This window comes from Trichinella spiralis, assembly GCF_000181795.1.
Source record: "Trichinella spiralis strain ISS 195 chromosome Unknown Scfld4, whole genome shotgun sequence".
Lineage (NCBI taxonomy): Eukaryota > Metazoa > Nematoda > Enoplea > Trichinellida > Trichinellidae > Trichinella > Trichinella spiralis.
In genome coordinates, this window is record NW_003526943.1 from 11342288 (window position 1) to 11366333 (window position 24046).

The following is a 24046-nucleotide window of genomic DNA, read 5'->3' on the forward strand; positions in this document are numbered from 1 at the left end:
GGAATATTTTATGGTCTTGTCAAACTAGATACTTTATGGTTGTTACTTTAAAACTTTTTAACAGATAAATGCTCTATTTGTTTAAGAAAAGATTTGCAGTACTTGAAGATTTTTTCTTAATTTAATATATATAAATTTTATAAATGTACATAGCAGGCTATTCAATAAATATACATCGTTCAGTGTTGAACTTTCTTCTGAAGATCAGTTTGAATGGTTTCATTATGAAAAGAGTTATAAAAATTCATGTTTTCATGAAACACGTGTGCATTATGATTCATTTTTTGTGTAATGAGTATCAGGTTCAATTTTGAATTTTTTGTTTCAGAAGCAAATAAATGGTTAAGCAGAAAAGTTTAATAATAATTCTATTTGTGTATTGCGTCATTTGACAACGATTAAACGTTGGTCAACTTGATCATCGCTGTGCTGTGAAATTTAAATATTTGATTTTAGCGTAAATGTGGGGTAATGGATGAAGTGGAATTCTAGAATGCGTTTTATTTTTAAAAATTGTATTTTAAATTTATTATTTTTTGTTTCTAAAGTTGACGTTCAGTATAATTATGATTTAATGAATAGTTTGAATACATTTTAATTTGTCAATTTAAAATATATTAAAAGAATTGTATTTTTTTTATTTGTTCAAATGTACAAGTTGTTTCATTGGGTGGTGCAGAAGCGGAGCAAGTGTTTCATTGAAAGGGGAAAAAGGTTGGTTTAAAAATAATCTGAATAATTGCAACAACTGTTCACTTTGAACTAGTCTGCTTTTTGAGAGAAAACGCATTTCAAAGCCAGCCTTGCGTAACTAAAAGCAGGTGCCAATGACAGATGGGAAACAAGAATTCCATCACAGCGGTAGCATATTTTATTTTCGTATAATTATATATATATATATGTATATGTGGGTTAGAACATCTCCGGTTGTAACGTCCACTGAGATAGAAGATAGATGGTGGAAATTTTATTACAATGAATTGTACCGGTTCCATTTGTCCACGTCAATGTCACTCTCCACGATCACCATCCACCCGTCTCATTTCCCAGATAATTTCGTGTTGTATGGTTGAAATGCGTCCTTGGGCTTGCCCTGCCGACCTGCATACTGTGTTTGGTTATCCAATATTGACGTTTATCGTTGATTAATAATTTTAATTAGATCAACTATAAACTACAAGTCAATATTAGACAAGAATATTATTCAATAAAAATTATTTTCAATTAAATTTCAGTTAATTAATTGACCATGTTGAACAATATTCTTGTTGAATAGTGGAAAATATTTTTGAAAAGTTGAAAAAATAATCGAATCAATTCACAGTTTTAGGGGGGCTATTTTTCAGTGGAAGAAATTCGATTTTCATTTTCTTCACGTGAACACAAAGATGTGCTTGTTTGTTGCTGAACTTGAATAATGGCTGCTTCTTGGATTGCAATTGCAATTTTAATGGCACGTTTAAATTTATATCGATTTTCCTTTCTAACAAAATATATGAGAAAGAAGTTTTTTTTTTGAACTTATTTTTACGATTTTCATAATTTTATGTAAATTTTCAACAACTATAAATTTGTATAATATTTTTCCATCGACAGGGAAGATATTTTGTTTTTTGGACACAACAGTTTGTCAGTTATTGATTTGTGTTGTTAAATACATGGTCTGTTTAACTGATAATCATAATTTTTCATCTTATTTCTTCTTTCATTCACAATTGTTGAATATTTATTATTACCATTATGATTATGATTCATCAGGTGTTGTTAATTGTCAGTAGTGTTTGTAGTTGAGCAATGCGAACTGAATTCGGACTAATTTGATTGTTCACGTTCAAGCATGCTAGATAGATAGATAGATAAGACATTTGTAGTGTTGATTAGCTTTGAAGAGAAGAAAATATTTATCACCCGAAGTGTTCAAAATGCACAAACAGAATTTTGTGTTGATTAATCAAGACTTGTTTTCAAATGATCCATCTAGAGAAGCGTAGTAGATAGATGACAGTATATTCTAATTCATCTTTGATTAAAAGGATCCTAAATAATGGAGAAAAGAAAAATTACTTGCATAATAAATAGATGAACAGTGTTGTTTTAAATTTTACAACAATGCGAGTTGTAAACAAACAAACAAAAAGTTAAATTGGCTCATAATTTGAAAATGCAAGTAATAAATAATAATCGTTGAGCATGCACGTTAGATGAGACACGGTGGACTGGATAGATTGAAAAGTTCCACTTCCTTTCTTCGGATTGATTTCTACTACTAAGGCTACTTTTGCAGAACACAACACAATCACAGAATAAGAATTTTTGCATCATCAATTGTTGTTTCGATGAGATTGCAATGATGGGAATTTTCCATTTCTGTTTGATTGATTTTCAAAACCAAACACTCTCAAATCTTCTTTTTCAACTGCTGGATGATTGTCATCGTCAAACGTTGAATGCCTCGAAGGCTAATTTTTAATCCTTCAAATATGCATATTTCTATATATATATATATATATATATTTATTTATTTATTTGTTGAGCGGTGGAAATTTTTTTGCTAAAATATTCAAATTTCAAACAAACTATTAATTTGAAATCTATCAACTGCAGTAATATTAATTTATTCTTTAAATAAAATATTACTGTAATTGTGTCACACGTTATGAGCAATAATATAAAATATCTGTTGTTTGTTTGATTTTTTATTTGCCTTTCCGTGACAACGTGAAATAATAGTACGCTGTTTCAAAAAATATATTTGCAAAAAATGAGAAATAAAAAAAAGCACTTCTTTTTATGTTTGAAAGGTGGTGTTCACATTTCAGTACACTTTTTCAACTAGGAAATAAGGTTGGAAAAGTGCCAAATTTTTGTCTCATAATAATACTAATGATAATTTCATAATTCATTTTTGCTTTCTTTTCTTAACATCTGCTGCAGATTTATTCAAATTTATTAGTTTATTTTTTAAATAAAAATATATGAATAATATTGCAATCTTTTTTCCTGAACACGTATTTGTTTATTCCATCAAGTGGGGCGGGCCGTTAATTGCATCCAATGGCAAGTGAAAATGGGGGAAACGCCTGTTTCTGTCGATTTTGCTGAACAGCAATTAAATTTTGCCACTGCTTAATGGATGATGTTTCTAGTAATTTGACGAATAAATTATGAAGCATGGAAATTGTATTTTTGAAATGCAAAATTAGCATAAAAAAAGAGCAAGGGGGAAAAAAACAACACGTTTACTGTACTTGTTTATAAGCATGTATTATTATTATTATTATTATTGGTTAGTTATAATTGGCAAATTAATATTTCATTTTTGTGGATTGTTTCTTTTTTGTTTTTATCTTCATTAAACACTTGTTGATTAATATTTGTTAAAATTTTGGTGAATTGCCATTTCAATCAGTCACAGTATATATTCCCATTGAATTTTCCAACTATTTCTGCTCAACAGCTTCACGTTGACTTTTGCAATATGTTCAAGTATTGTTAATTGTTGTTGTTTTTTTCATTTATTTTATGAGGAAATTGCTCAAAAATGAAAAAGTCCACTCGACCGAAACAGCAACATGCAGACGAAAGGACGAAAGCTGAATCGGTGGGCAAGAGGTCGACGAATTTGGTCCACGAGATCAGCCGCTACTACAAGCCGGTGCTTGGTCGAGAGGAACCGTGGTCCACTGGTTCCAGCTCTGCTGACCGATTGTCACCGTTGCCCAGTGTTGGTGGACCGCAGTCGAACGTGCCGGAGCAGGATGTGCTCACCAGCACCAGCACCGGTACCAGCACCAGAACCAGAACCAGCAGAAGCTCTACGGTCAGCTCGACCTGGTCAACGGCGGATGGGGATTTCGACCGTGACCATCCGCGACTGGAGCGCATGTCGGCAAAGTTGGCCTGCGACCAGTTGAAAGCGTTGCTGCTGAATCAGCGTCAAGAATACCGACGGAAGTTGGCGTTGGAGAAGGCCAAACGACGGGCGGTGGAAAATCTGCTGCTGCTCAAAGAACGCCCGAGCGACAATGCCAGCCGATCTTCGGCGTCCATCTCCACGGTCGATCATTCGCCAAGTCCACTTCCACAGCCCAGCCTGGACACGACCACGACTTCGACCGTTTCTCAGAGCAACAAGGAAAATTCTCTTCTCCATTCATCCGGCGACAGTGACCGTTGGCGTGAAGTGACCCTGGTGGCGTCTCGGAGCACTGGTCAACACTGGTCTGCGTCGTCCATTCGTAGCGACGTTTCAACTAGCCGCGCCGGGATCTCGTGGTTCTTGCCGTTGGGTCGAAGTGACCACCAAAGCACCGGTCAGCCGTGCCCCACACTCCAGGTACCCTGTCCAGACCGATTTTGCACCCGGCTGGGTAGAATTTGGTTTTAATTTTTGATTTGTAGAAATGTCTGATTACCCGGCGCCCGTCGGTGGTGGAATCGATCAGACGACGCCAGGCCAGCTTGCAGGAAGCACACGCTTATAGGAAGACGGTGTCGGCGAAAACCCGCCAGTTAGCCGAACACGTGGCTTTGGGTTTGCTGAGCGAAGAAGAAGCCGCCGAGGCAATGATGCACCTACCTCGTTCCGATGCCTTTCTACACTGCGATCTCTTACGTGAAACCAGAAGGTATGGATATTTAAATTCAATTTTCCAATTCATATATTTCAATAAACAAATAAAAGTATGTATAAAGATATGATCGATTCCATTTTATAGCAGCACAATCGAGTTGTTTTATTGTTCCTTTATCTATTTATCATTATCCAATCGGTGAGCGGGGTAAGCGATGAAGCCGTCTTTTCTTTTTTAATGTTGCATCGTCATCAGCAAATAATAATATAAACACAGTCGTAATATTTTTAAATAATACAAATTCAATCATATTGCAAATGAAGCACGAAATTTTTCGTTTTTTTCTTTTTTATCTTGCTTCTTTTGCAGCAGCTGTCGTTTTTCTCTCAAAAATGCGAACAGCAGCAGTTGAGGAGAAGTTTCTGATTAACGTCAGCAGAATTTAAATTTCAGCATCATCTGTTTCTTTCGATTCTTTGAATTGAATTCGAAATTGTAATTTTATCAATTTTGCGCTTTAAATAAACAACAGCAACTATTTTAATTTTAATTTTAATTTTAATCACTATTCAAAAGAAGATGATAATGATGAAAAAGACAATGAGCGGCAGTCTGTTAGTTGAATCCATTTGTAATATGAACTCGTTGTTTATAAAACTATTTAACACAATATAACCACCAGCAATAATAATCGATTCGCGATAATACGTGAAATATGACCTGGTTGTAATTTTGAATTTCGCGTCCAACTGTAGAGATTGCTTTAATAATACCGCTTATATAAATATAAATATTTGTGTGTGCGTGTGTGTGTGAACTTTTAACCCACTTTGAAACATTTGCACGCGTTAGCAATGCTGTTCTAGCTGTTTTGACAGATATGCAACAAGCTAATTTATTATCTTGCAAGCAAATCAATTTTCAATCTATTTCTTTTAGTTCTTTCTTATGAAATGATTGGATTTGAACAAATGACGTGGGAAAGGTGTAAAAATGTTGTTAATAAGCGAATTTTTAATATTTGACCGACCCTCACATGAAAAATTTGGCCAGTACTGTTTGTTTACTGAAATTAATTTTTCTTTTGTATTCTATATCATTTGATTATTTGTCAATTCTATGCATCATCTGTGTATATGTGTGCGCGCGCGCGCCAATTTACGTCAACTGCTTTGTAAATTATATTTGCTTATTGGCCTTTTATCAGTCAAGTATCAAGTAATTTGCATTTTTGGGCGTTTTGTTTGTTGAAAATTTCTTCTGCTGTGCGAATGTGAAAATGATTTTGTCGAATGTCAACAGTTTCAATTATTATTATAATGTCAAACAAATTACATATTTATATAAGTTATGTATGTTATTATTATGCATACTGTTATATATTTTGATGAGAAAAAATACAGATACTGTTTCATTTGTTGATCTGTCTGTTTGGACGAATATTATTAAACAAATTTATCAAATTTAACTTTTCTTTGAATTGATTACACGGCCTTTTTTTCTTCAATTCAGTTTTGTACGAACTTTTTTAATTCAGTTTAAATGAACGCTAAACGGATTTTTTCCCATCATTAATCAAATAATAAAGCAGTAGCTGTTCTCAAATTTCCTTTCCAAAGCGTACATTATTATTATTATTATTATTAATTATGCTCTATTTCTGTTTTTTTTCAAGGAAACACCGGTCACTGCCTGAACGACAACAAAAGATTCTTCAAGCACGTCAGCAAGTTCAGCTGGCGACCAATCGCATCTTAGCTCGAATGTACTCTCAGGTTGGCACTTTTTTTCTGCATAATAATAATAATAATAATCATAATAGATGATGTTACGGAATTACGTTATTTTTTGAATTTATGTTTTCAAGCAACGTTGTTATATGCTCTATATAATTTTTATCCTTGTTTCATTTTTTGTTTTTTACCTTTCACATTTGCAACTAGAAATGATGCATTGGGATATATATAAATATATATGTAGATGTAGATGTGGTATAATTTGGTAGTCAGTGAAGAAGTGTTTTTCTTTTCAATTTTTCAGAGACACGCCTACGAAATGCTGATGAGAAAATGTCACCATGGAAAAGAGAAACAGCCACAGAGCAGAAAGCATTGAAGAAAAAACTTTGAATGAAAATCAAATGCAGCGGCAGCGATGGTGAAAAACAAAACAATGCCATTGACGACAGAATATACAGAAGAAAATGGGCAAAATAAAAGTGAATGTCTATTTCATCTATATTTGTATCTATTTATATACTTCATATATATATATATTGTTTTTTTAAATGGGTTTTTCATTTGAAAGCCAAAGAAATTGTGCATTGTCTATCTTTTTGGAATACAATGCGCAGATATTATATACATCCTGTCATACATAAAATATTATCATCTTCATCATCATGTATTCGTTTCATATTCATCATATTAATAAAAATAGCTTGATTTTTTTCCGTTTTTTTTTGCTTGCATATTACTTTTTCCTTTCATTGTGCAGCAAAACATACAGACAGAAAAAAATAAAAAGAAGAGTAGCGAGGGAGACAGAGAGTGAGCGCGCATAGTAGTAGTAAGAGACATGACGAACAAATAGAAAAAAAGTAAAAATAAAATTGTCAAAATTTTATAAGCAAAAGAAAAAAAAATAGAAACATAAAGAAAGGGATAGAGATAGCGAACGAGAGGAGGAAAAGCAAGGAAAATAAGGATAAAATTTCAAAAATACACCCGTCTTGCTTATGAATTAATGAATATTTTTTGCTGTGTAACGAACAACTGAAAGCATGCAACTTCTTCTATTGTAAAACACAGTGACAAAACAGTGAATGAAAACTGGAAACAAATATATATATATATATTTGTATATATATATATATACATATATATACATATATATGTATAAACGAACAGCAATAATAATAATAATAATATTGAATGATAATGATGATGTCGATAATAATAAAGAATAAAATGCAGTTACAGAGACGGGACTGATGAAAAACATAAGAACCAGTGAAAAAATACACAATACAGCAAGCAGCGTTGCTGCTAGGGTAGGGTACAAAGAGTATACATGAACAGTGGTAGAAGTAGTAGAAAAACATTTGTAGTAGTATACATACATATATAGATGTATGTGTTTTAATGGCCATTACAAATCACTGTTGCTGTAGACAATGATGACAACAACTCCTCTCGTCTGGCAATAATTCAAGTGAAGCTTCTTCTTCTTCTTTTTCGTCTCCTTCTTTCACCCAGTTTGTTTGTCATTCGGTTCAGTTCCAACGTCCGTTTTGTAATAGTTCTGTATCAGCCGCTCAGTCGAAGCATCGAACATACCAAATGATTGCACACGTGGTCGTCTGTTGAATCGGCCAGCATCGTAAGTCAGTTCCATTTTGTATGAACCACCACATCCCGTCGGTAACAATTTTAAATTCAACAAATTCAACTTTTCACACTCCCCTACCAGCGATGAGATCTCATTGTTGTCAACGGTACAATCCTGATGACAACTACTGCTCGTCTGCGCTTTACCTTCATCGGTACTGTCAGTAGTAATGGTGGTGGTGGTGGTGGTGGTAGTAGTGACAGTTTCTGATGCTGTTGCTGCAGATGTAGCAATTTCAGAATCAGCAGCTGTAGCAATTTCAGAATCATCAGCAGCAGCAACAGCAGCAAGAGCAGGATCAGGAGCAGGAGTAGGAATAGGAGTAGGAGTAGGAGTAGGAGCAGCAGCAGTAGCAGTAGGAGCAGCAGGAGCATCACCAGCAGCACCACTAGCAGCATTAGCAGCAGCAGCAGCGGTAGCTTTGGGAGCAGCCAATTTTAGAAACTTAAAAGCGCCAATATGATTTGCAATAAGATCTTTGTTCAATCGTGCTATGACATTTGGCACGGCTGGTGTGGCGGGATTTTCCGTCGGATTTGGATTCGTCGTCTCTTCTGCCGGGGAATTGGTGGTGATGCATTTGTCAGGGGAATTTTGATTGTCTTCCGTTTCAGAAATCGCAGTAAAGCTGCTACTACCACCACCACAGTTTTTCACGTACGGATAATCGTGCAACAGCAGCAGCGATGATGAAGAAGATGAAGATGAAGAAGAAGCAGAAGAACAAGCTGAAACAGAAACGTCCAACAGACGATTTTCTTCGTTGGAAAATATCGAGTCGACGTAGTGTACGACATCGTCGGATGGCGGTTTTGTGGACGTGAACTCGACTTCGGCTTTTTTCACATACCCTTCGCAGAGATTCAACAATTTCAGCCCGCGTTCAGTGTGCAGCAGATCTTGCGATTCGAACAAACTGCTCAGCCGGAACACGGACGCTTTGCACTTCATGCTGTACCAGAGACGGACCACTTCCTTCATCATCGACCCCGACGAACAGTCCAACACTATATAGCACTGATTGTTGCTGACCAAGGCGGCGCATCTGGACCTGTTCGACTGGGCCTGGCGGACAAAGTCCAACAAAGAAAGCAGCCGGTTGCAACAAAGACACCAAACACAGGGAGAATCGCGGTCGTTGAGAAACCTGTCGTTGTAAAGCCCACAGGGTCCACGGCAGCCGCGACGATTGTACACGGATATTGGAACGTAGGTGGTCGGCTTTACCCGGTGCTTCAACAGTAGCGGATCCGACCGCTGCGCCGTCAAATTACCGCAACGTTCCAAGTTGTCCTGATCACAGCCCAAAGTCAAATCCTGAGTCAAGTCAACGCGAATGAGGTGCGTTGCTGAAATTCCTGATGAACAATTTTTGGCCACGTTCGACAAATTATCACGATTCAGCAACTGTTGCTGCTGCTGTTGCTTGTTGGTTGGATGAACCTGCAGCTGATTATGATTCGAAAATTGCTGTTGCTGTTGTTGTTGTTGTTGTTGTTGTTGTTGCTGCTGCTGCTGATGCTGAAACTGAAGTTGCTGGTATTGTTTAAAGTTTATCAATTTACCAGAAGACGACAATGGCGAAGCGAGCGAAGAATTCAAATTTTGAACCGAATTATTATTATTATTATGATAATGATGAATCATCGTCTTCCGATCAGCGGCCGATGTTGGTGGTGCAGCGCCAGTTGCGCCGTTCATGCCTCCGCTGTATCCATTTTCAGCAGTACCGGTGTCGTTGTGCAATGCCATCCTGTGCGTGATGAACGATTGGAAAACTTTCATCCGCTTGGCGCGGGCTTCTCGTTCACTGGTAGTCAATGACGACGACGCTGTTTCGGATTTGTTGGTCGAACTAGCGGCCCGTTTCCTGGGCCTGCCGGCGCCACGCCCGTTGGTCAGCGTACATTTCCTCTTGGGCAATGTCGCTTCGTAGTCGTCCTCTTCGTCCGCTTTGGAAGCCTTGGCATGGCGACGCGGTCGGCCGACCCCACGTCGGCGTCCCGTGCCGGCCGGCGTCGGACCCGAGGCGACGGTACTCTGATTGGTTCCGGTGGTCGACCGGCGCCGGCGCTTCTTCGGACAAGCGCTGGCCACGGACACGTCGCTGTCGTCCGCCGAAAAGCTTTCATCGAAGCTGCTGTCGCCCAACTCGCGCTGCAACGAATCCGGACAATTGTTACGGTCTTCACGTCCGCTTTTCAGTTCACTTTCTTCTCTGAAATACACACAATTCGATTGAAACAAGGCAATTCAAATTTCAAATATCACTGAAAAAATTCAAATCCAACGAGAAAAAACGCAAACCAAAAACAAAAATGCTACAACATTGCACAACTGAAGAAAACAATGATAATTTTCATTATTTATCCAATCACAATATATTCTAATAATAATAATAATAATAATTTCTTCTTTTTCACATTATATCAAAACTTTCCATCTTTTTCAAACCGTCATAATAATCACTTGACGACAACTTGATAATAATCACTTCACAGTATTATTATTATTATTATCATTATCAATCACCATCAATCAATTCGATGGAAAGCATTTATGAAAAAATAATAAGAAAAGAAAGCAGCAAACTCTCAACTCTACTCTCTCCCTCTTTGTGCCATTGTGCTGCTGCGTCACAGCCCCGTTTGAAAGAAAATAAATGCCGCCTCCATAATCTATCGTGTGACAACTCTGCATCATCACGTTACAAAACACACAACACCAAATAAACATGCAAATTTAGTGCAAAATTAATTGATCAATTAATTTTCCAATGACAAAACCCAATCGGTTGTTTTGCAAATGATTTGCCTGGTTCTGAGAAATTGTTAAAAAGTACAGTAAGTTAAGTATAGAGTTAGTTGAACAACAACGCTCCATTACTGTTGTTATTATTATCATCATTGTCCCACCAGCAGAGAGCTGAGCAAGAAATACTTTTCCCATTCCCTCCCTAAATATGCAATCACTATATTTCCCTATGTGGTCGTAAAAAGCACATGTCAAGAAAATGAATAAATGAAATTATTGAAATGTCAACGCGCGTGGTGGATGATTCATCATCAGTTTGCAATTGCAAAAGATAAATAAATGGAAAAGCATTCGAAGATTTTCAAAAAATTTTTTTTCAATAATTCATTCATTGCCACTTATCAAGCTGCTTGCAACCAGCATGGGAAGAAACCAAAAAAAAAAGAAAAGAACCATTCACCAAAAAATGCCAGTATTACAATGTTTACTAAACTGGCTTGCAACTTTGGATAAAAATAAACAAATAAATAAATAGTAAATGAAGAAAATTTACGCCATTTACGGTAAAGTATGAAGAAGCAAGGCAAGTAAGCGAAAACTGGAACACACGCGAATGTGCGCGCGCGTATATACATGAAGATGATATGATGCACATTGGTGAAAAATGACTACTTTTTCACATTTTGCTTGCCTTCTCTCTCATTCCTGCCACCAGGGGGGGGGGAAGAGAAAGCAGCAGAACACGCACGCATCAATAAGAAAAAGGTTTTCTTTTAATCGCTCGTTTTTTTTTGAAAGTGAAATGTTTGCATAAATAAAAAAATCAAATCAAATCAAATTAAAAAAAAGTCCACTTGCATAAATTAATTAATAATTGTTGAATAAATGAATTAAAGGAAAAAAAAAGAATTTCATAAATTGCAAAATGAAAAATTGTTTGTTCGAGTAAGAAGCAGTAGAATTGGCATGGAAAATGATCAAGCAGCCCAGCATGCAAGCAAGCATATAGCATAGTTAGTATGCAGTGGGATTGATCGATTTTTGTTTCAATTTTCCATTTTCCCTGCCAACGACGACGCTTGGTATAGAAAAATCTGCAAACTGCACACAAAATGCTGGATGCCGTTGTCAAAGAAAATAGAAGAAAAACGTGCACAGTTAGCTAGCGAGCAAGCAAAAGAAAAGCAAGCAAGCAAGCTAGCTAGCTAGTTAAGCTACTAGCAGCAGCTTTCGTGACCGCTCTCGCTTGCTCTTAGAAACTCTCTCACTCACTCTCGCTTTCAGAAAGTAAATGACGAACAATTCTGAAAGCAAGCAAATGTTGATTGCTTACGTCACCATCGATGATGCCTGCCTAGGCAAAACGTACACGCATGTACGTCTCTCTCTCTCTCTCTCTCCTCTCCCTGGGTTGTTCAGTTAACACAGGCGAGCATTAATTTCTTTCCTGATACGCTTTGTCAACTGTGTATACCGTGCGTACTAGTAGGAATATCATTTTTACTACCAAAGATACAATAAACAAATATAAATTAATAAAAACTTGGCATATCTACAACTAACATAAACTGAATGAATGAAATTCAAAATTGTATACAAAATTTGAAAAAGAAGCGAATTTGAAGAAATTTACAATTTTTCTTCCAATAAATCCTAAATTATTATTACAACTATTTATGCAACTTTTCAACTCTGCCAAACAACAACAACAACAATTCGTTGCTCTTTTAACCTGAGGAAATATTATATAACGCGCAAATGTTCGAGAACAGAACCGTTGGACAGAAAATCAGGTTAATCACGCCAAGCAATAATTATTATTAATAATAATAATGCAATAATGCCCGCAAATATAAAATACAAATAAACATCATTCGTACACAGAGAGATGAATTTAATAATAATAATAATAAGCACATTTTCCCAATGATAACAAGGAAACAAACATTCCTCCACTTTACAAACCACAACAACAACAACAACAGTGCGATGACAATCGACGGGAAAAAACACCATCATCATCCCCCCCGAAAGCAACATGTGCTAACACAATTGTCGCTTTTTAATCAATCACAAATGCAAAAAATTTAAATTTAAACATTGGATTAAAGCGAAAACAAACACATCAACAAAGTATTTAAATTTAAATAAGAAAAAAACAATCAACAAAAAACAAAAGTGATTCATTCATGTTGGAATGATTTGTTGGGAAAAAAAATTTCTATCTGTGTTGCAGGTATGGTTTGCTTTTCTTCACCTTTTTCATTGTCAAAACTGACCGACCAGAGGAGAACCAGTTGAAATTTGGCAACCAGTTTTGGTATCTATTTTTGCGCTGCACATACGAACTACTACTACTACTGGTAGTATGTAGAAAGAAAGCTACCGGCTATTGCCAATACTAGAGCAAGCACAGTGGCTAAAAACAATAGCACAGCGCAGGCCAGGAAAGAAATCTCACATCTTACCGGACGACCCGACCCGTCGGTCAGGCCATCAGATCAAAAGAAACTAAGGCCACAGTTGACCATATATCACAGTCATTTTTTCTTATGTCATTGTCTGATATCGAGAAAAATTAATAAAACACACACACACACACACAATAATTATAATTGTAAAATTATAAAAATTCTATTATTTGGGTAAGAAAAAATAAAAGATTGCCGACCAAACGTCGGATTTTGTATTATGCATGCATAAAAGATAGATACACTGATAGATTGTTGGAGTGCGTTGGGAAAATTTGTCAAATGAAACAGCGAATAAATAAATTACTCGCTCCGGTTGACATTTCCAAACAAACTGGCAACAATGAATGAATGCTACACACAAAAAGGTAAAACGAACGAGTTTTCACACACTGCACTGTAACAAAGCAACACACTACTAATAATAACAAACAAACAGTTCTGCTTCTTCTCATGTTTCATATCTCTCTCTCTCTCCACTCCGCCCCAATCCCCCCCCCTTCCCAAGACAAGCATACATAACGTGATGGAAAATTAATTCATTAAACTATAATTAAATCTTAGCAAATAAATAAATAAATAAATAAAACAGACTTGGCACGAGCGACGAGACGAGCCAGTTGATCCACTGGTATGACATGCAAACTGCTGCAGTGGTAGGATTTGGCGCAGACGACCAGACGGGCTTTTTCGTTGTTCGAACATTTCCGTATTGGGATGTGCAAGTCAGCGCACAGTTGCTTCAAATCGGACAAATGCCTGAGCTGAACGGTCGGCTCGTTCTTCAACAACACCAAACGCAGCACGTCGGCCAAGCGGACCGACTGGACGCCGGCCACCAAAATGCTCGGCAAACGGACATTGTCAATTTCCACGTACACAATATCCGAACAATCCGACCGGCGCGTCCTTATCCCACTGCTCAATTCGCCCGACTTGAAAAATTTGCATAATTAAACAAACAAACAAACAAACAATCGGAATAACAACGACGACGTTACCTGATTTTCCGACGCTCGAATCACTTTCTCTTGTCGAAGTGGAGCCCCTTCGGCAGTGGACAGTCTTATGCAACGGACGAAGCCGTCTTTACGAGCGTAATTCTTGATCAACAGCTCGTTGACTTGATCCACCGAAAGCAGTTCAAATTCTTCCGGCATGCCGAACTGGTTGATAACCATCGACGTGGCGGTTTTCACGTTGTTTTCATCCAGTATAACCTGCGAAAAATATTTATTTCATTTCATATTTTTGTTGCTGACAAAAATTATCATCAATCAACCAAGTTAATATATAAGATATATATATATGTATATACTTTAAATTCATCCCAATGACGACTGGCAAAAAACGACCGGAAGACGTCGGAAACGCGCACATATACTTCGGGAGATGAGCCGATCGAGTGGGCTGAGAATTTCATTCCCGAGATGACGACCACATTGGAATCCGCCGTCGTCGCACCGTCCGACGCCAGATCCGACGCCAACGCAGACCACGGCGACGCTAGAGCTGGTTCCACATTTGAATAGGCCATTTTATCCACAAACGGCGACTGTTGTGCATTTTTAACGTGAGGTAGTAGTGGTGACTGTTGCTGATGCTGTCCAACAATATCACCATCATCCACCGAAGATTGCAAAAGACTAGCCAAAATACTGCAAGGACCATTCCGTTGACTGCCGAAATTATTAAAACCAAAGTGGTCCAATGGTGCAGGCGATGCCTGAGCGTTCAACGATTCACCGTCTATTTGAAATTAACAAACAATACGCTATTGTTTTTTTTTCAAACAAATGATGATGATGATGATAATGATGGTATTCAAAAATAAAAAAATGGTACTTACCATAAGGGCGACAAATCATTTCCTTGAGCAAAGTTTTCACGTCTGTCGACGACAGAACTGGCATCAAAGCGGAATCGTCGTCCAGAATAGCAGCAGTCGCGTCGTCGTCGTCGTGATTGTTGCTATTGTCATTCGGATGCCCTTCTGTTTCAAAATTCAACACTGAATGGCCAACGACACTTGCTAAACTACCGTTCAAATTCCCACATCCGTCCGCTTGGCAATAATTCGAACTGGGCATGGATGAAAAAGCACTAATATGCCGTGCATCCCGTAATACGGAACCGTTTTGAATCGCGGACGACGAGCAAACACCCATGCTCATGTCCGACAATGGTCGACTGGGACCCAAATGGCCACCAGTCAGAGAAGGGTCACTGGAAATTAGGTTCGTCGCCGAAGGCTCAAACGGCTCCTTCAAATCGCGAACAATTTCACTCAAGTGGTGACGCCCTTCCAAATTGAACGAGTCCAGTAGCTGATTTCCCACCGGCTGTGGCGGTGGCAACGGTGGAAACGGATGTGACTGGGGCGGCGGCGGCCGCGTGTAACCACTTTCCACACTTTCGTGTTTCACTTCACTGTCATTCATATTCATCTATTAAAAAAATTTTTTTTAATATGAAAAAATTTATTTAAACATTTACTCATTTATTTTTATTTATATATTTATTTATATGTACGCACATATATTCACTCCTGACAATAATGTGCTTTTAAAAAATTTAAAAAAATAAAACAAAAAACAATTGTCCCAAGGTCGAAAAAGTCGACCAATGAAAGCTTACCGTATGAAGACATAGTACATTCGGAGCGGTATAAACGTCAAACATCATACGTGCACTTTTCCATAACAGCTAAAAGTTAGTTCTGAAGATTCAAGGAAACGCAAGATTCCATTAGGCAGTTTCCTTTGTTAAATGAACGCCTGCGTTTGCTTACGAACAGACCGCGCGCATCGCAACGCGCGAGCAAAATCAGCCAAACAGAAACACAGGGTCAGTATTGACAAAAACTGACGTTTTATACAGTATACCATTACGAACAACAGGTTCATTTGTACTCATTTCGGTGACCAATAACTGAAATATAGTAGTTGATTTTTGCCCGACTATTTGACAATTAATTTTTTTCAAATTTAATTTTAAAAATATTATACATCTTTTATACAAAAAATCCAACTTCAACAAGCCAGCAGAGTCCGAAATAAATCCATTCTATTTATTACAAATATAAAGCGCACCATTATCGTTGTTCACGTTCATAGTTATTCGAATCAAAAAATAATTATTAATAAATAAAATTATTTATTTCATTTAGAACATTTAAAAGTTTCAAAAACTGTACAACTACAAAAGTACAACATTTGTAAAAATCATCCATTAAAATACCAAGTGAAAAATGTAAAATACACTTAAATTCACTCAAAATTTTCACCTACACTACTCTGCCTTCACTGTAACAGCCCTAATAATACAATTCATAATGAAAATGAATGTATAATTATTTATCCATAAACAATTCAAATAAAAATATAATACATGAAAAATATCTTATAGAATAATATTTTCTATTTTAATTTTAAAAAATAAACATAATTTAAGATAAATAAATAAAAGTATAATATCGCATTAAAAATGTAAACTATCGATTACATGCAATACGACAGCACGAAAAAGTAAATGTAAATAAATTCACTCAAAATAAAAAAATTTATTATTTTCAAATCATGAAATATAAATCCATTCGATGAATCAACGGCGATAAGAATCTGTTTACTACAAAAGTCATAAAATAATCAAAGACACTTTAATTTCAGCATACTGTAAATCACAATGCAACATTGCGTTATTTAAAGACTGGTTGCATGAATTTACAAATTAAAATGGCAAGTCAACTTGCAGAACGGTAGTTTCAAAAATTATTTATAAAACACGAGAAAAACGGAAAAGCCAACAGTAAATGTCAAACTTGGTTAAGTTTTCATTGTTATCAAAGAAAAACGACCGTGATTTGCGATTTATGCACGGTTTGAATACATGAACAAAAATCCTGTACACGGTTTAAAAGATATCGTTGGTATGTGCGGAGTTCATCAGCTATTCATTGTAACCAAGGTTGATTATACATGTGCGTAAAGCAAAGTATATTCATTTTACAATAAAAGTGAAAAAAAATATTTAGTTATAAAATATTGGAAATAATCGCTTCTTTCTGCTCTCAGTTTTCGCTTATTTCCACTTCTTGAAATCTCATTATATGATATATAAAGTAAAAAAATTTTTTTTGTAAATGTTTTCAAAGCTTACTTAATTAGATTACATTTTTGTTTCTTTTTTTTATTACTGTCAGATGATTCAATGCATTATGCATTCTGATGAAGACAGCAAAAGTTTTACTATTAAACAGATTGGTGTATTGCAAAGTTAGGCGATCGGTATTCCTTTAACCAAATGCATCATTCTTTCAATATTTTAAAGACATGAAGATATATCTTTTTCAATTTCTACTTTCTAAAAGTATTTTCTCTAGTATTCAAATTGAAACTGTTTTCCCATCATTTTATACATCAGAAGCGAAAACATTTTCTGAAAATGACTTTAGAGACTGTCTATCAAAATACTAACTTCAATGTCCATCGCTGACTTGCAAAAGTTGAACATATTAAAATGCAACCTTTGAGAAACGCTTTGCATTTTTCCACAAAAACCATTCTGTGATGAGAATATTCAAACATACCGGAATTACCGTTCAATCCAACTCTCAATTACGATACTTTTTCAGTATGTTAAAAATTGTATGAGGTATTCATTAGCATGAAGCATTGATTTTAACTTTCATTTTCTAATATTGATTTCGTCGACGCCAGCTAAATGTGAAAGATTTCAGAAATTTCATCACTGGCGATCATTTTCAAACAGATTTGTTTAAATCAGGGAATAAAATTGAAATTAATTAAACGGGAAAATTTAGTTTACACCATCTTTGGTTGAATTTCTCATACTTTAATGCAAACTAACGATTCCGAAGAAAAAAAAATATTTACATTTACAGTAGAAATAGAATAGAAAAAACAGAATGAGGACATTTCCTCTAAAATAAATTTCAAAACATATTGTGTTAACCTAAAAGCTTAATTTTTACCATGATTAAATGATTAACTAACTACTTGGATTTTCATTTCATTATTCAATTCACTGTAGGATTCATATAAGTTGATCACATGATGTATTCGTACAACTAAGCTCGAGTGACAGTAGTGTACTGTAAATTTTTTTTTGGAAACTTATTGAAGTTAACAAAATTAACTCTTTGAAATGAAAATCGTAAGTTTTGTAAAGATACGTTACATTTCAGAAACGATGAATGAAACAAAAATGGAGAAGGAAAATTGAAGCGGAAATGAAAAAATGTTTTCCTATAGGGAAACCTACTTTGACATCCCTCTGCGCATTTGCTTAGTAAAAAATGTTTTCAGTTTGAATCTATATCATATAATTAAAGTTAAATTATTTAAAAGTACATGAATAAATAATATATACATATATTATATGTACATGAATATGAACGACTCTAAAGTGATTACTTTTTGTGTGTAGGAACAATTTTCAGTTTACTCGTTGATAAAAGATTGTGATATATCATGGTTGACTTAAAATATTTATCTATTTAAAAATGTTCTAACCATTTTAATATCTAGAATAATTTATCTTTGGAAAAATTTAGCGTAATCACATAATCTTAATGTATTATTACGAGAAAGTTTAAAGCATGCAAGCACCAAAAACTTCATCTGGCATAATTTAATATACGCGCAAGTGCACTTTCACTAGAATATTAAATAATTTGCTTGTTCACATTGAAAAACTGTACTATTATTATTATTATAATTATAAAACGTCAGTTTAGACAACAAATATAAACGAATAAAGATTAAATTGTATGAAATGCGATTGCACTCACCATTGTCAAAGTTGGTAAAAAGAGTATGACATCGCATTGTGGTTGGAAAGATGAATTCTTTGAATTATTAGGCTACAAATGCACTCGTGCATATTTCGTCGATGTTGAAGCAATGTTACATCAACAGCAGTTGCTTTCAAGATGGAAAACATGGAAATAAATCTTGACGAACTGAAGTACAAGGAAAACAGTTTTCACTGTGAATAATTTTTTCAAGTGACTTTTTCAAGATTTCCATTGAAAATGTATAATTCTTTATTATAAACACAAGATGTACATTTTTAGAGAATTGCTATTTAGTAAAATTTTTCATGGCAGTCGCAGCAGAGCACACGGTCCACGATTTAGGTTGACATGATATTACAGTAAGCACGAAGTGAATCAAGTTGGAAGCTGTTGAGAAGCTTTTACGGCTGTTTCTGAAAATATTTAACCTCTTTGAAATATAATTAATAAGGCAGTATTACAAACCGATTTATTTTTTCTACTGAAACAAATTTTTTCTATCCTTCTGTTGTTAAATAAAAGTAACACATGAGACCTTTAATAACAGGAGGTTGAGCATGAAATGTAGTATTTGCATTGGAACATGAACTATTTTTTCAATTTTATCCTTTTTTAGAAGTGAAATATGAAATATAATTGAGTAAGTAAAAAAATTAGCAAACATGTGTGAATAATTTGTCAAGCATTTATCAGTGAAGCATCAGGGGCAAGCAGTAGATATTTTCAAATTAAAGTATGAATGACAGTACGATTCAATTTTTAATTTTTGCTATACAATTCTGCATTTTTTAAACTAATAATGTTGTTTTACAACTATACATTGAAACACTTATTTCACAAAATTATTCAGTTGTTTGATTAGATGTTTTAACTTATGATATAGTGAAAAAGTAAAATCTTAAATGAATAACATTCACTCGCAGAAACTGATTCAGTATTTGTTCACTGAAATGAGATTTATACACCCTACTCAGCATAGTGCATAAATTTTCTCATTTCTCAAAAACTTTATTTAAATATTGGCCGTTGAAAATATATTGTACATTTGTCCATTTATGATATATTTTCCTATTTTTAAATTAAACAGTTCAAAAATGAATCATATATTGCATTTTGCATTGCATCAATCGATATATACTTTTTTCAAGTTAGATAAAAATTACAAATAAAAATTTATTTGAAAAAATTATCAAAGAAATTTATACTTATATTAATTCATTTTTTTCCATTATTTATCATTTTTTGCGAATATACAAGCTGAAAAATTATGAAGAATAATAACATTTATGTACAGTATGAATTGAGCAACTTAAGTTACACGAAATAAAAAGAGCAAGAATAAGTTAATTTATTGTAAAAGGGATTTTAAGTTTTGGCAATAGATTAAAATATACCTAAATAATATTTTACATTATGAAATTACAGTTTATTTTACACGGAAATGGCGATTTCTTGCTTACTGTAATGGGTATTTTGGAAATGTTTTTGGTATTCATTTTTCATTAAATTTGGCGAAACATAAATTCAGAATTTTTATATAAGTATTTGAAAAATATGACTATATTTGTTTTTATATAATGATTTTTGTTTTAATCATTTCTATTTTGTTCGACGGAACATTTTCTTGATATATAAATTTTTGAAATATGCATTTTCTTGAACTAATAAATGCAATGATTAAAAGTTTACAAATGCACATTTGTCACAAGTTGATAACGAGTAATTTTATCTCAGGTTCCCCAGGACGCTTATAAGTGAAAAGTTGAGCACAGTGTCATGAATAACTTCGAAAGAAAAGTACTAGGAAACAAGGAAAACAACTACAAACGCTTGAAGAAAATTTAATGAAAAAAAAACAGTCAGTCTTTGAAAATCTTTTCCATTTCGTGAAATGAATATGAGCTATTTGATTTGTAAATAAGCATAATATAGAAAATATTAGACTGCAATTATTGAATGATGCTGCAATTTTTGGATAAAAAATGTACTGAATAATTTTCCAGCTTTGAATATAAAGCTACATGATTAAGTTAGACGTTGAGCAAGAAGAGTCAATTATGAGAAAAACGTTTACAGTGCAAAAATTGATCGTACCATTATTGTAAATTTAAGTTTTAATAATATTTCAATTGTAAGAGTTAGTAAATAATTTCATCCTAGTCAAACAGATTTCATTTGAAATTATCGTGGATGATTATTTTTTGCACAAAGTAATATTTCAAATACAAAATCAACGAGATTTATCAAAAAGAAAGTAATATATGACTGATGATAAATGTATAAAGTAAAATCTGAAAATGGTGTATTTGAAAGTTTTACACAGTTGCATAAAGTTTTTGAAGTCATTTTAATCAAAAAAAGATATTTGAAATATCTATTTCCCAGTAAAAAAGTTCAGATTCAATGTAAATTATTTCAATTTGGAAATTGTCCAACAAGTGATATATATGCCCTTGAAAAGCATTTTATCAAATCAAAAATTTACACTCGTTTAATGATTGATTTATTTGCATAGATAAAATGCAAATTTGCAGTTAATAAATGAAAAATACAGGCAAATTATAGAAAGGTTTTACTTGTTTATGCAAAAAAAGCCCATAATTAAAAAAAACGATAACTAGATGCATTTGACTGAGATTCATTTTCAAAATTGATTTATGCGATGATGTTTAATATAAAAGAAAAAATACTTTTTAAAGATGCAATATTTTGTAGTGATTTAAAGAAATGAGATTAAAATTGAAATCCGTATTTCAAAATTAAATTGGCATTCTTTTGTGACGTCTAAGCAATGCACCGATTTGCATATAATTGTAATCCTATTCAATTTTTCCATGTTTGGATCATCATTTTTATTACATCTTTTGCAATTTCTGCGCACAATTTTTTCGTTTTGATGCAAATTTGATCATTTGAATATTCAGAAGAAGAAACCAATAATTCAGGCAACCTTGAATGTAGACTCTTTATAGTTGTTATTAATGATTATTATTATTATCATTATTAAAAATTAAAAATTGCAAATGAAAAAGGACAACTTTTCTCAGTAAGTAATCTTGTTCAACGCTGAAAGAGGATTGATCGACAATCGGTTTACTGTATGTAAATCAATGATTTCCAACCAACTCTTCTTCCCACACTCGGCAGCAGTTGAGAACTTGAAATCAATAATCAACCAGCTTTGGCTATATTGTCATGATTATTATTCAATTCATATTCACTTTCAGCAACACTATACAAGTCAAATCTTCACTTACGACGACATTTCCACTCGAAAATTCTCTTCCTCATTCAATTCCACTACTCCTATCATCACTCCTACTTATCCAGCAATATTTGGATTAAACAAACCAACAAACAAACAATATTTTTTACTTGTTACAAAAAAAATAGATAAAATGGAATAAAAAACAAAAAAATGACTAGAAGAAGAATTGAAGCGCCGCGCAAAAAAAGGGCAGCAGAAAGTAGTAGCGTTTGTTGGTTGTCATTTTTTTCATAATAATAATTAAAAAAAAATAACAAGACGACAATCATCTGACAAAAAATAAGTAATAATAAAAGATTAATAAGGTGAAAAGAGAATGATAAACTGAAAGGGAACTATATTTGTTGCTTCTGTTGATGTTAGGAGTTCAAGCCCAAATTCTCAGTGTGGAATCCCAAGAGGCGGTGCAGAAGGCGGTGCCGTCGGGCGAGGTGGACAATTTCGAAACGCGATTCTCGTGTCCGTAAAGCATGCTAATTCGGTAACACTTCAGCACATCCCAAATGGCAACGGTGTAATCGCCGACGCCGGCTATCAGCAGACGACCGCTGGCCGAAAAGTCGACATCATTCACCGGGAAGATGATGCTCTTTTTGCTGTATTCGCAGACTTGACGGTCGGCTCTCAAATCGAACAGACGGCAACTCGAGTCGTCGGAACCGGTGGCAAACGCGTCACCGCACGGATGGAAACGGACCGCGTTGATGTCCGCCTCGTGGCCTTCGAAGCACTGCACGCACTGGCCGCTGCGGATATCCCAGACCAACGCCTGCCGGTCCGCGCCGCCGGATATGAAAATGTTGCTGGTGTCGGCTTTGGGGATGTCGATCGAAAACACGTCGCTCATGTGACCGTGGAAGCTCTGGATCATTTGACTGCTTTCGACATCCCATATGGCGCAGGTCGAATCGCCGCTGCTGGTCAAGATCAAATTATCCGACCGCAAAAATGTGCAACAGGACATGTAGCTGGTGTGCGTGGCCACGGCCCGCTTTTTGGTCGAAATATCCTCGTGCAAGCTCAACGGATATATGGTGCACTTGTTGTCCAAGCCGCCGCAGGCGATCAGAGACGAAGACGGCGAGTAGGCGCAGGCCATCACCCACGTGGTCGGCATGGTGATCGCGTGCTCTTTGTTCGTCGTGAACGCATCCCAGACGATCACCTTGCCGTCGTGGCTCGACGACACCACGTGACGCTTGTCGTTGCTCCAATCCATGCAGAGCACCTTGCCCTGGTGACCCTTGAGCAAGCGCCGCTGCTTGATATTGAAGCTGGGTACTGGTTCCACTTTTTCCGCCAGGCAAGTGATCGGCACGTCGTTCCATTTGCGCCTTTCGCTGTTCAGCCGACTGCGGAGCCGTTCCGCTTCTTTCACCAACGCATCCACACACTCGGTCTGATTCTTCGAGGATGTCGTCAACAATTCTGACGTCGACTGTTCCGACATATCCCCAACCAAGCAACTTCAGCAGGCTTCAAGAAGCTCGGCTCGGCGAGTATTGTGGCAGTGAATTTGCAATTTGCTCCACACTCCACGCTGCAATGTTATACAAATTAAATAAACTCTATCTATCAACATGAAACTTTCACTTATTTTCATTTGTACGTCTAGTAAAATCAAATCACTCTTCAATCCTATATCAACATAACTAAACAAACTGCATGTAAATTGCAAATGCATGTGTATGCCATTTGAATTATGAATATTTTTGCCTGTTGTGCAATTTATACATAATGAATGAAATTCTCTGCAATTGATCAATAAGAT

The 24046-nt window shown here is 35.3% G+C and overlaps 4 protein-coding genes across 4 annotated transcripts; 1 reads left to right on the forward strand and 3 right to left on the reverse strand.

Annotated features, from left to right (window-relative positions):
* Positions 1-3541: 3541 nt before the first annotated feature.
* Tsp_06513 (hypothetical protein) lies at positions 3542-6689 on the forward strand. The gene is made up of 5 exons (XM_003378540.1): positions 3542-3738; positions 3826-4336; positions 4402-4628; positions 6250-6349; positions 6615-6689. The coding sequence occupies exons 1-5, from the start codon at positions 3542-3544 to the stop codon at positions 6687-6689; spliced, it is 1110 nt and encodes a 369-aa protein (XP_003378588.1).
* Positions 6690-7823: 1134 nt separating this feature from the next.
* Tsp_06512 (putative AT hook motif protein) lies at positions 7824-19038 on the reverse strand. Its single transcript, XM_003378541.1, has 10 exons — positions 19002-19038; positions 18205-18302; positions 16059-16120; positions 15039-15415; positions 14508-14938; positions 14191-14409; positions 13784-14124; positions 9530-10182; positions 8815-9313; positions 7824-8121 (listed from the first exon to the last, which is right to left on the reverse strand). The coding sequence occupies exons 1-10, from the start codon at positions 19036-19038 to the stop codon at positions 7824-7826; spliced, it is 3015 nt and encodes a 1004-aa protein (XP_003378589.1).
* A 3604-nt stretch (positions 19039-22642) lies between these two features.
* Positions 22643-23168, reverse strand: Tsp_06511 (guanine nucleotide-binding protein subunit beta-2). The gene is made up of 2 exons (XM_003378542.1): positions 22954-23168; positions 22643-22898 (listed from the first exon to the last, which is right to left on the reverse strand). Exons 1-2 carry the CDS (start codon positions 23166-23168, stop codon positions 22643-22645), a joined length of 471 nt encoding a protein of 156 aa, XP_003378590.1.
* Positions 23169-23207: 39 nt separating this feature from the next.
* On the reverse strand, positions 23208-23970 carry Tsp_06510 (putative 30S ribosomal protein S20). Its single transcript, XM_003378543.1, has 2 exons — positions 23938-23970; positions 23208-23741 (listed from the first exon to the last, which is right to left on the reverse strand). Exons 1-2 carry the CDS (start codon positions 23968-23970, stop codon positions 23208-23210), a joined length of 567 nt encoding a protein of 188 aa, XP_003378591.1.
* Between the last annotated feature and the right edge of the window lie 76 nt (positions 23971-24046).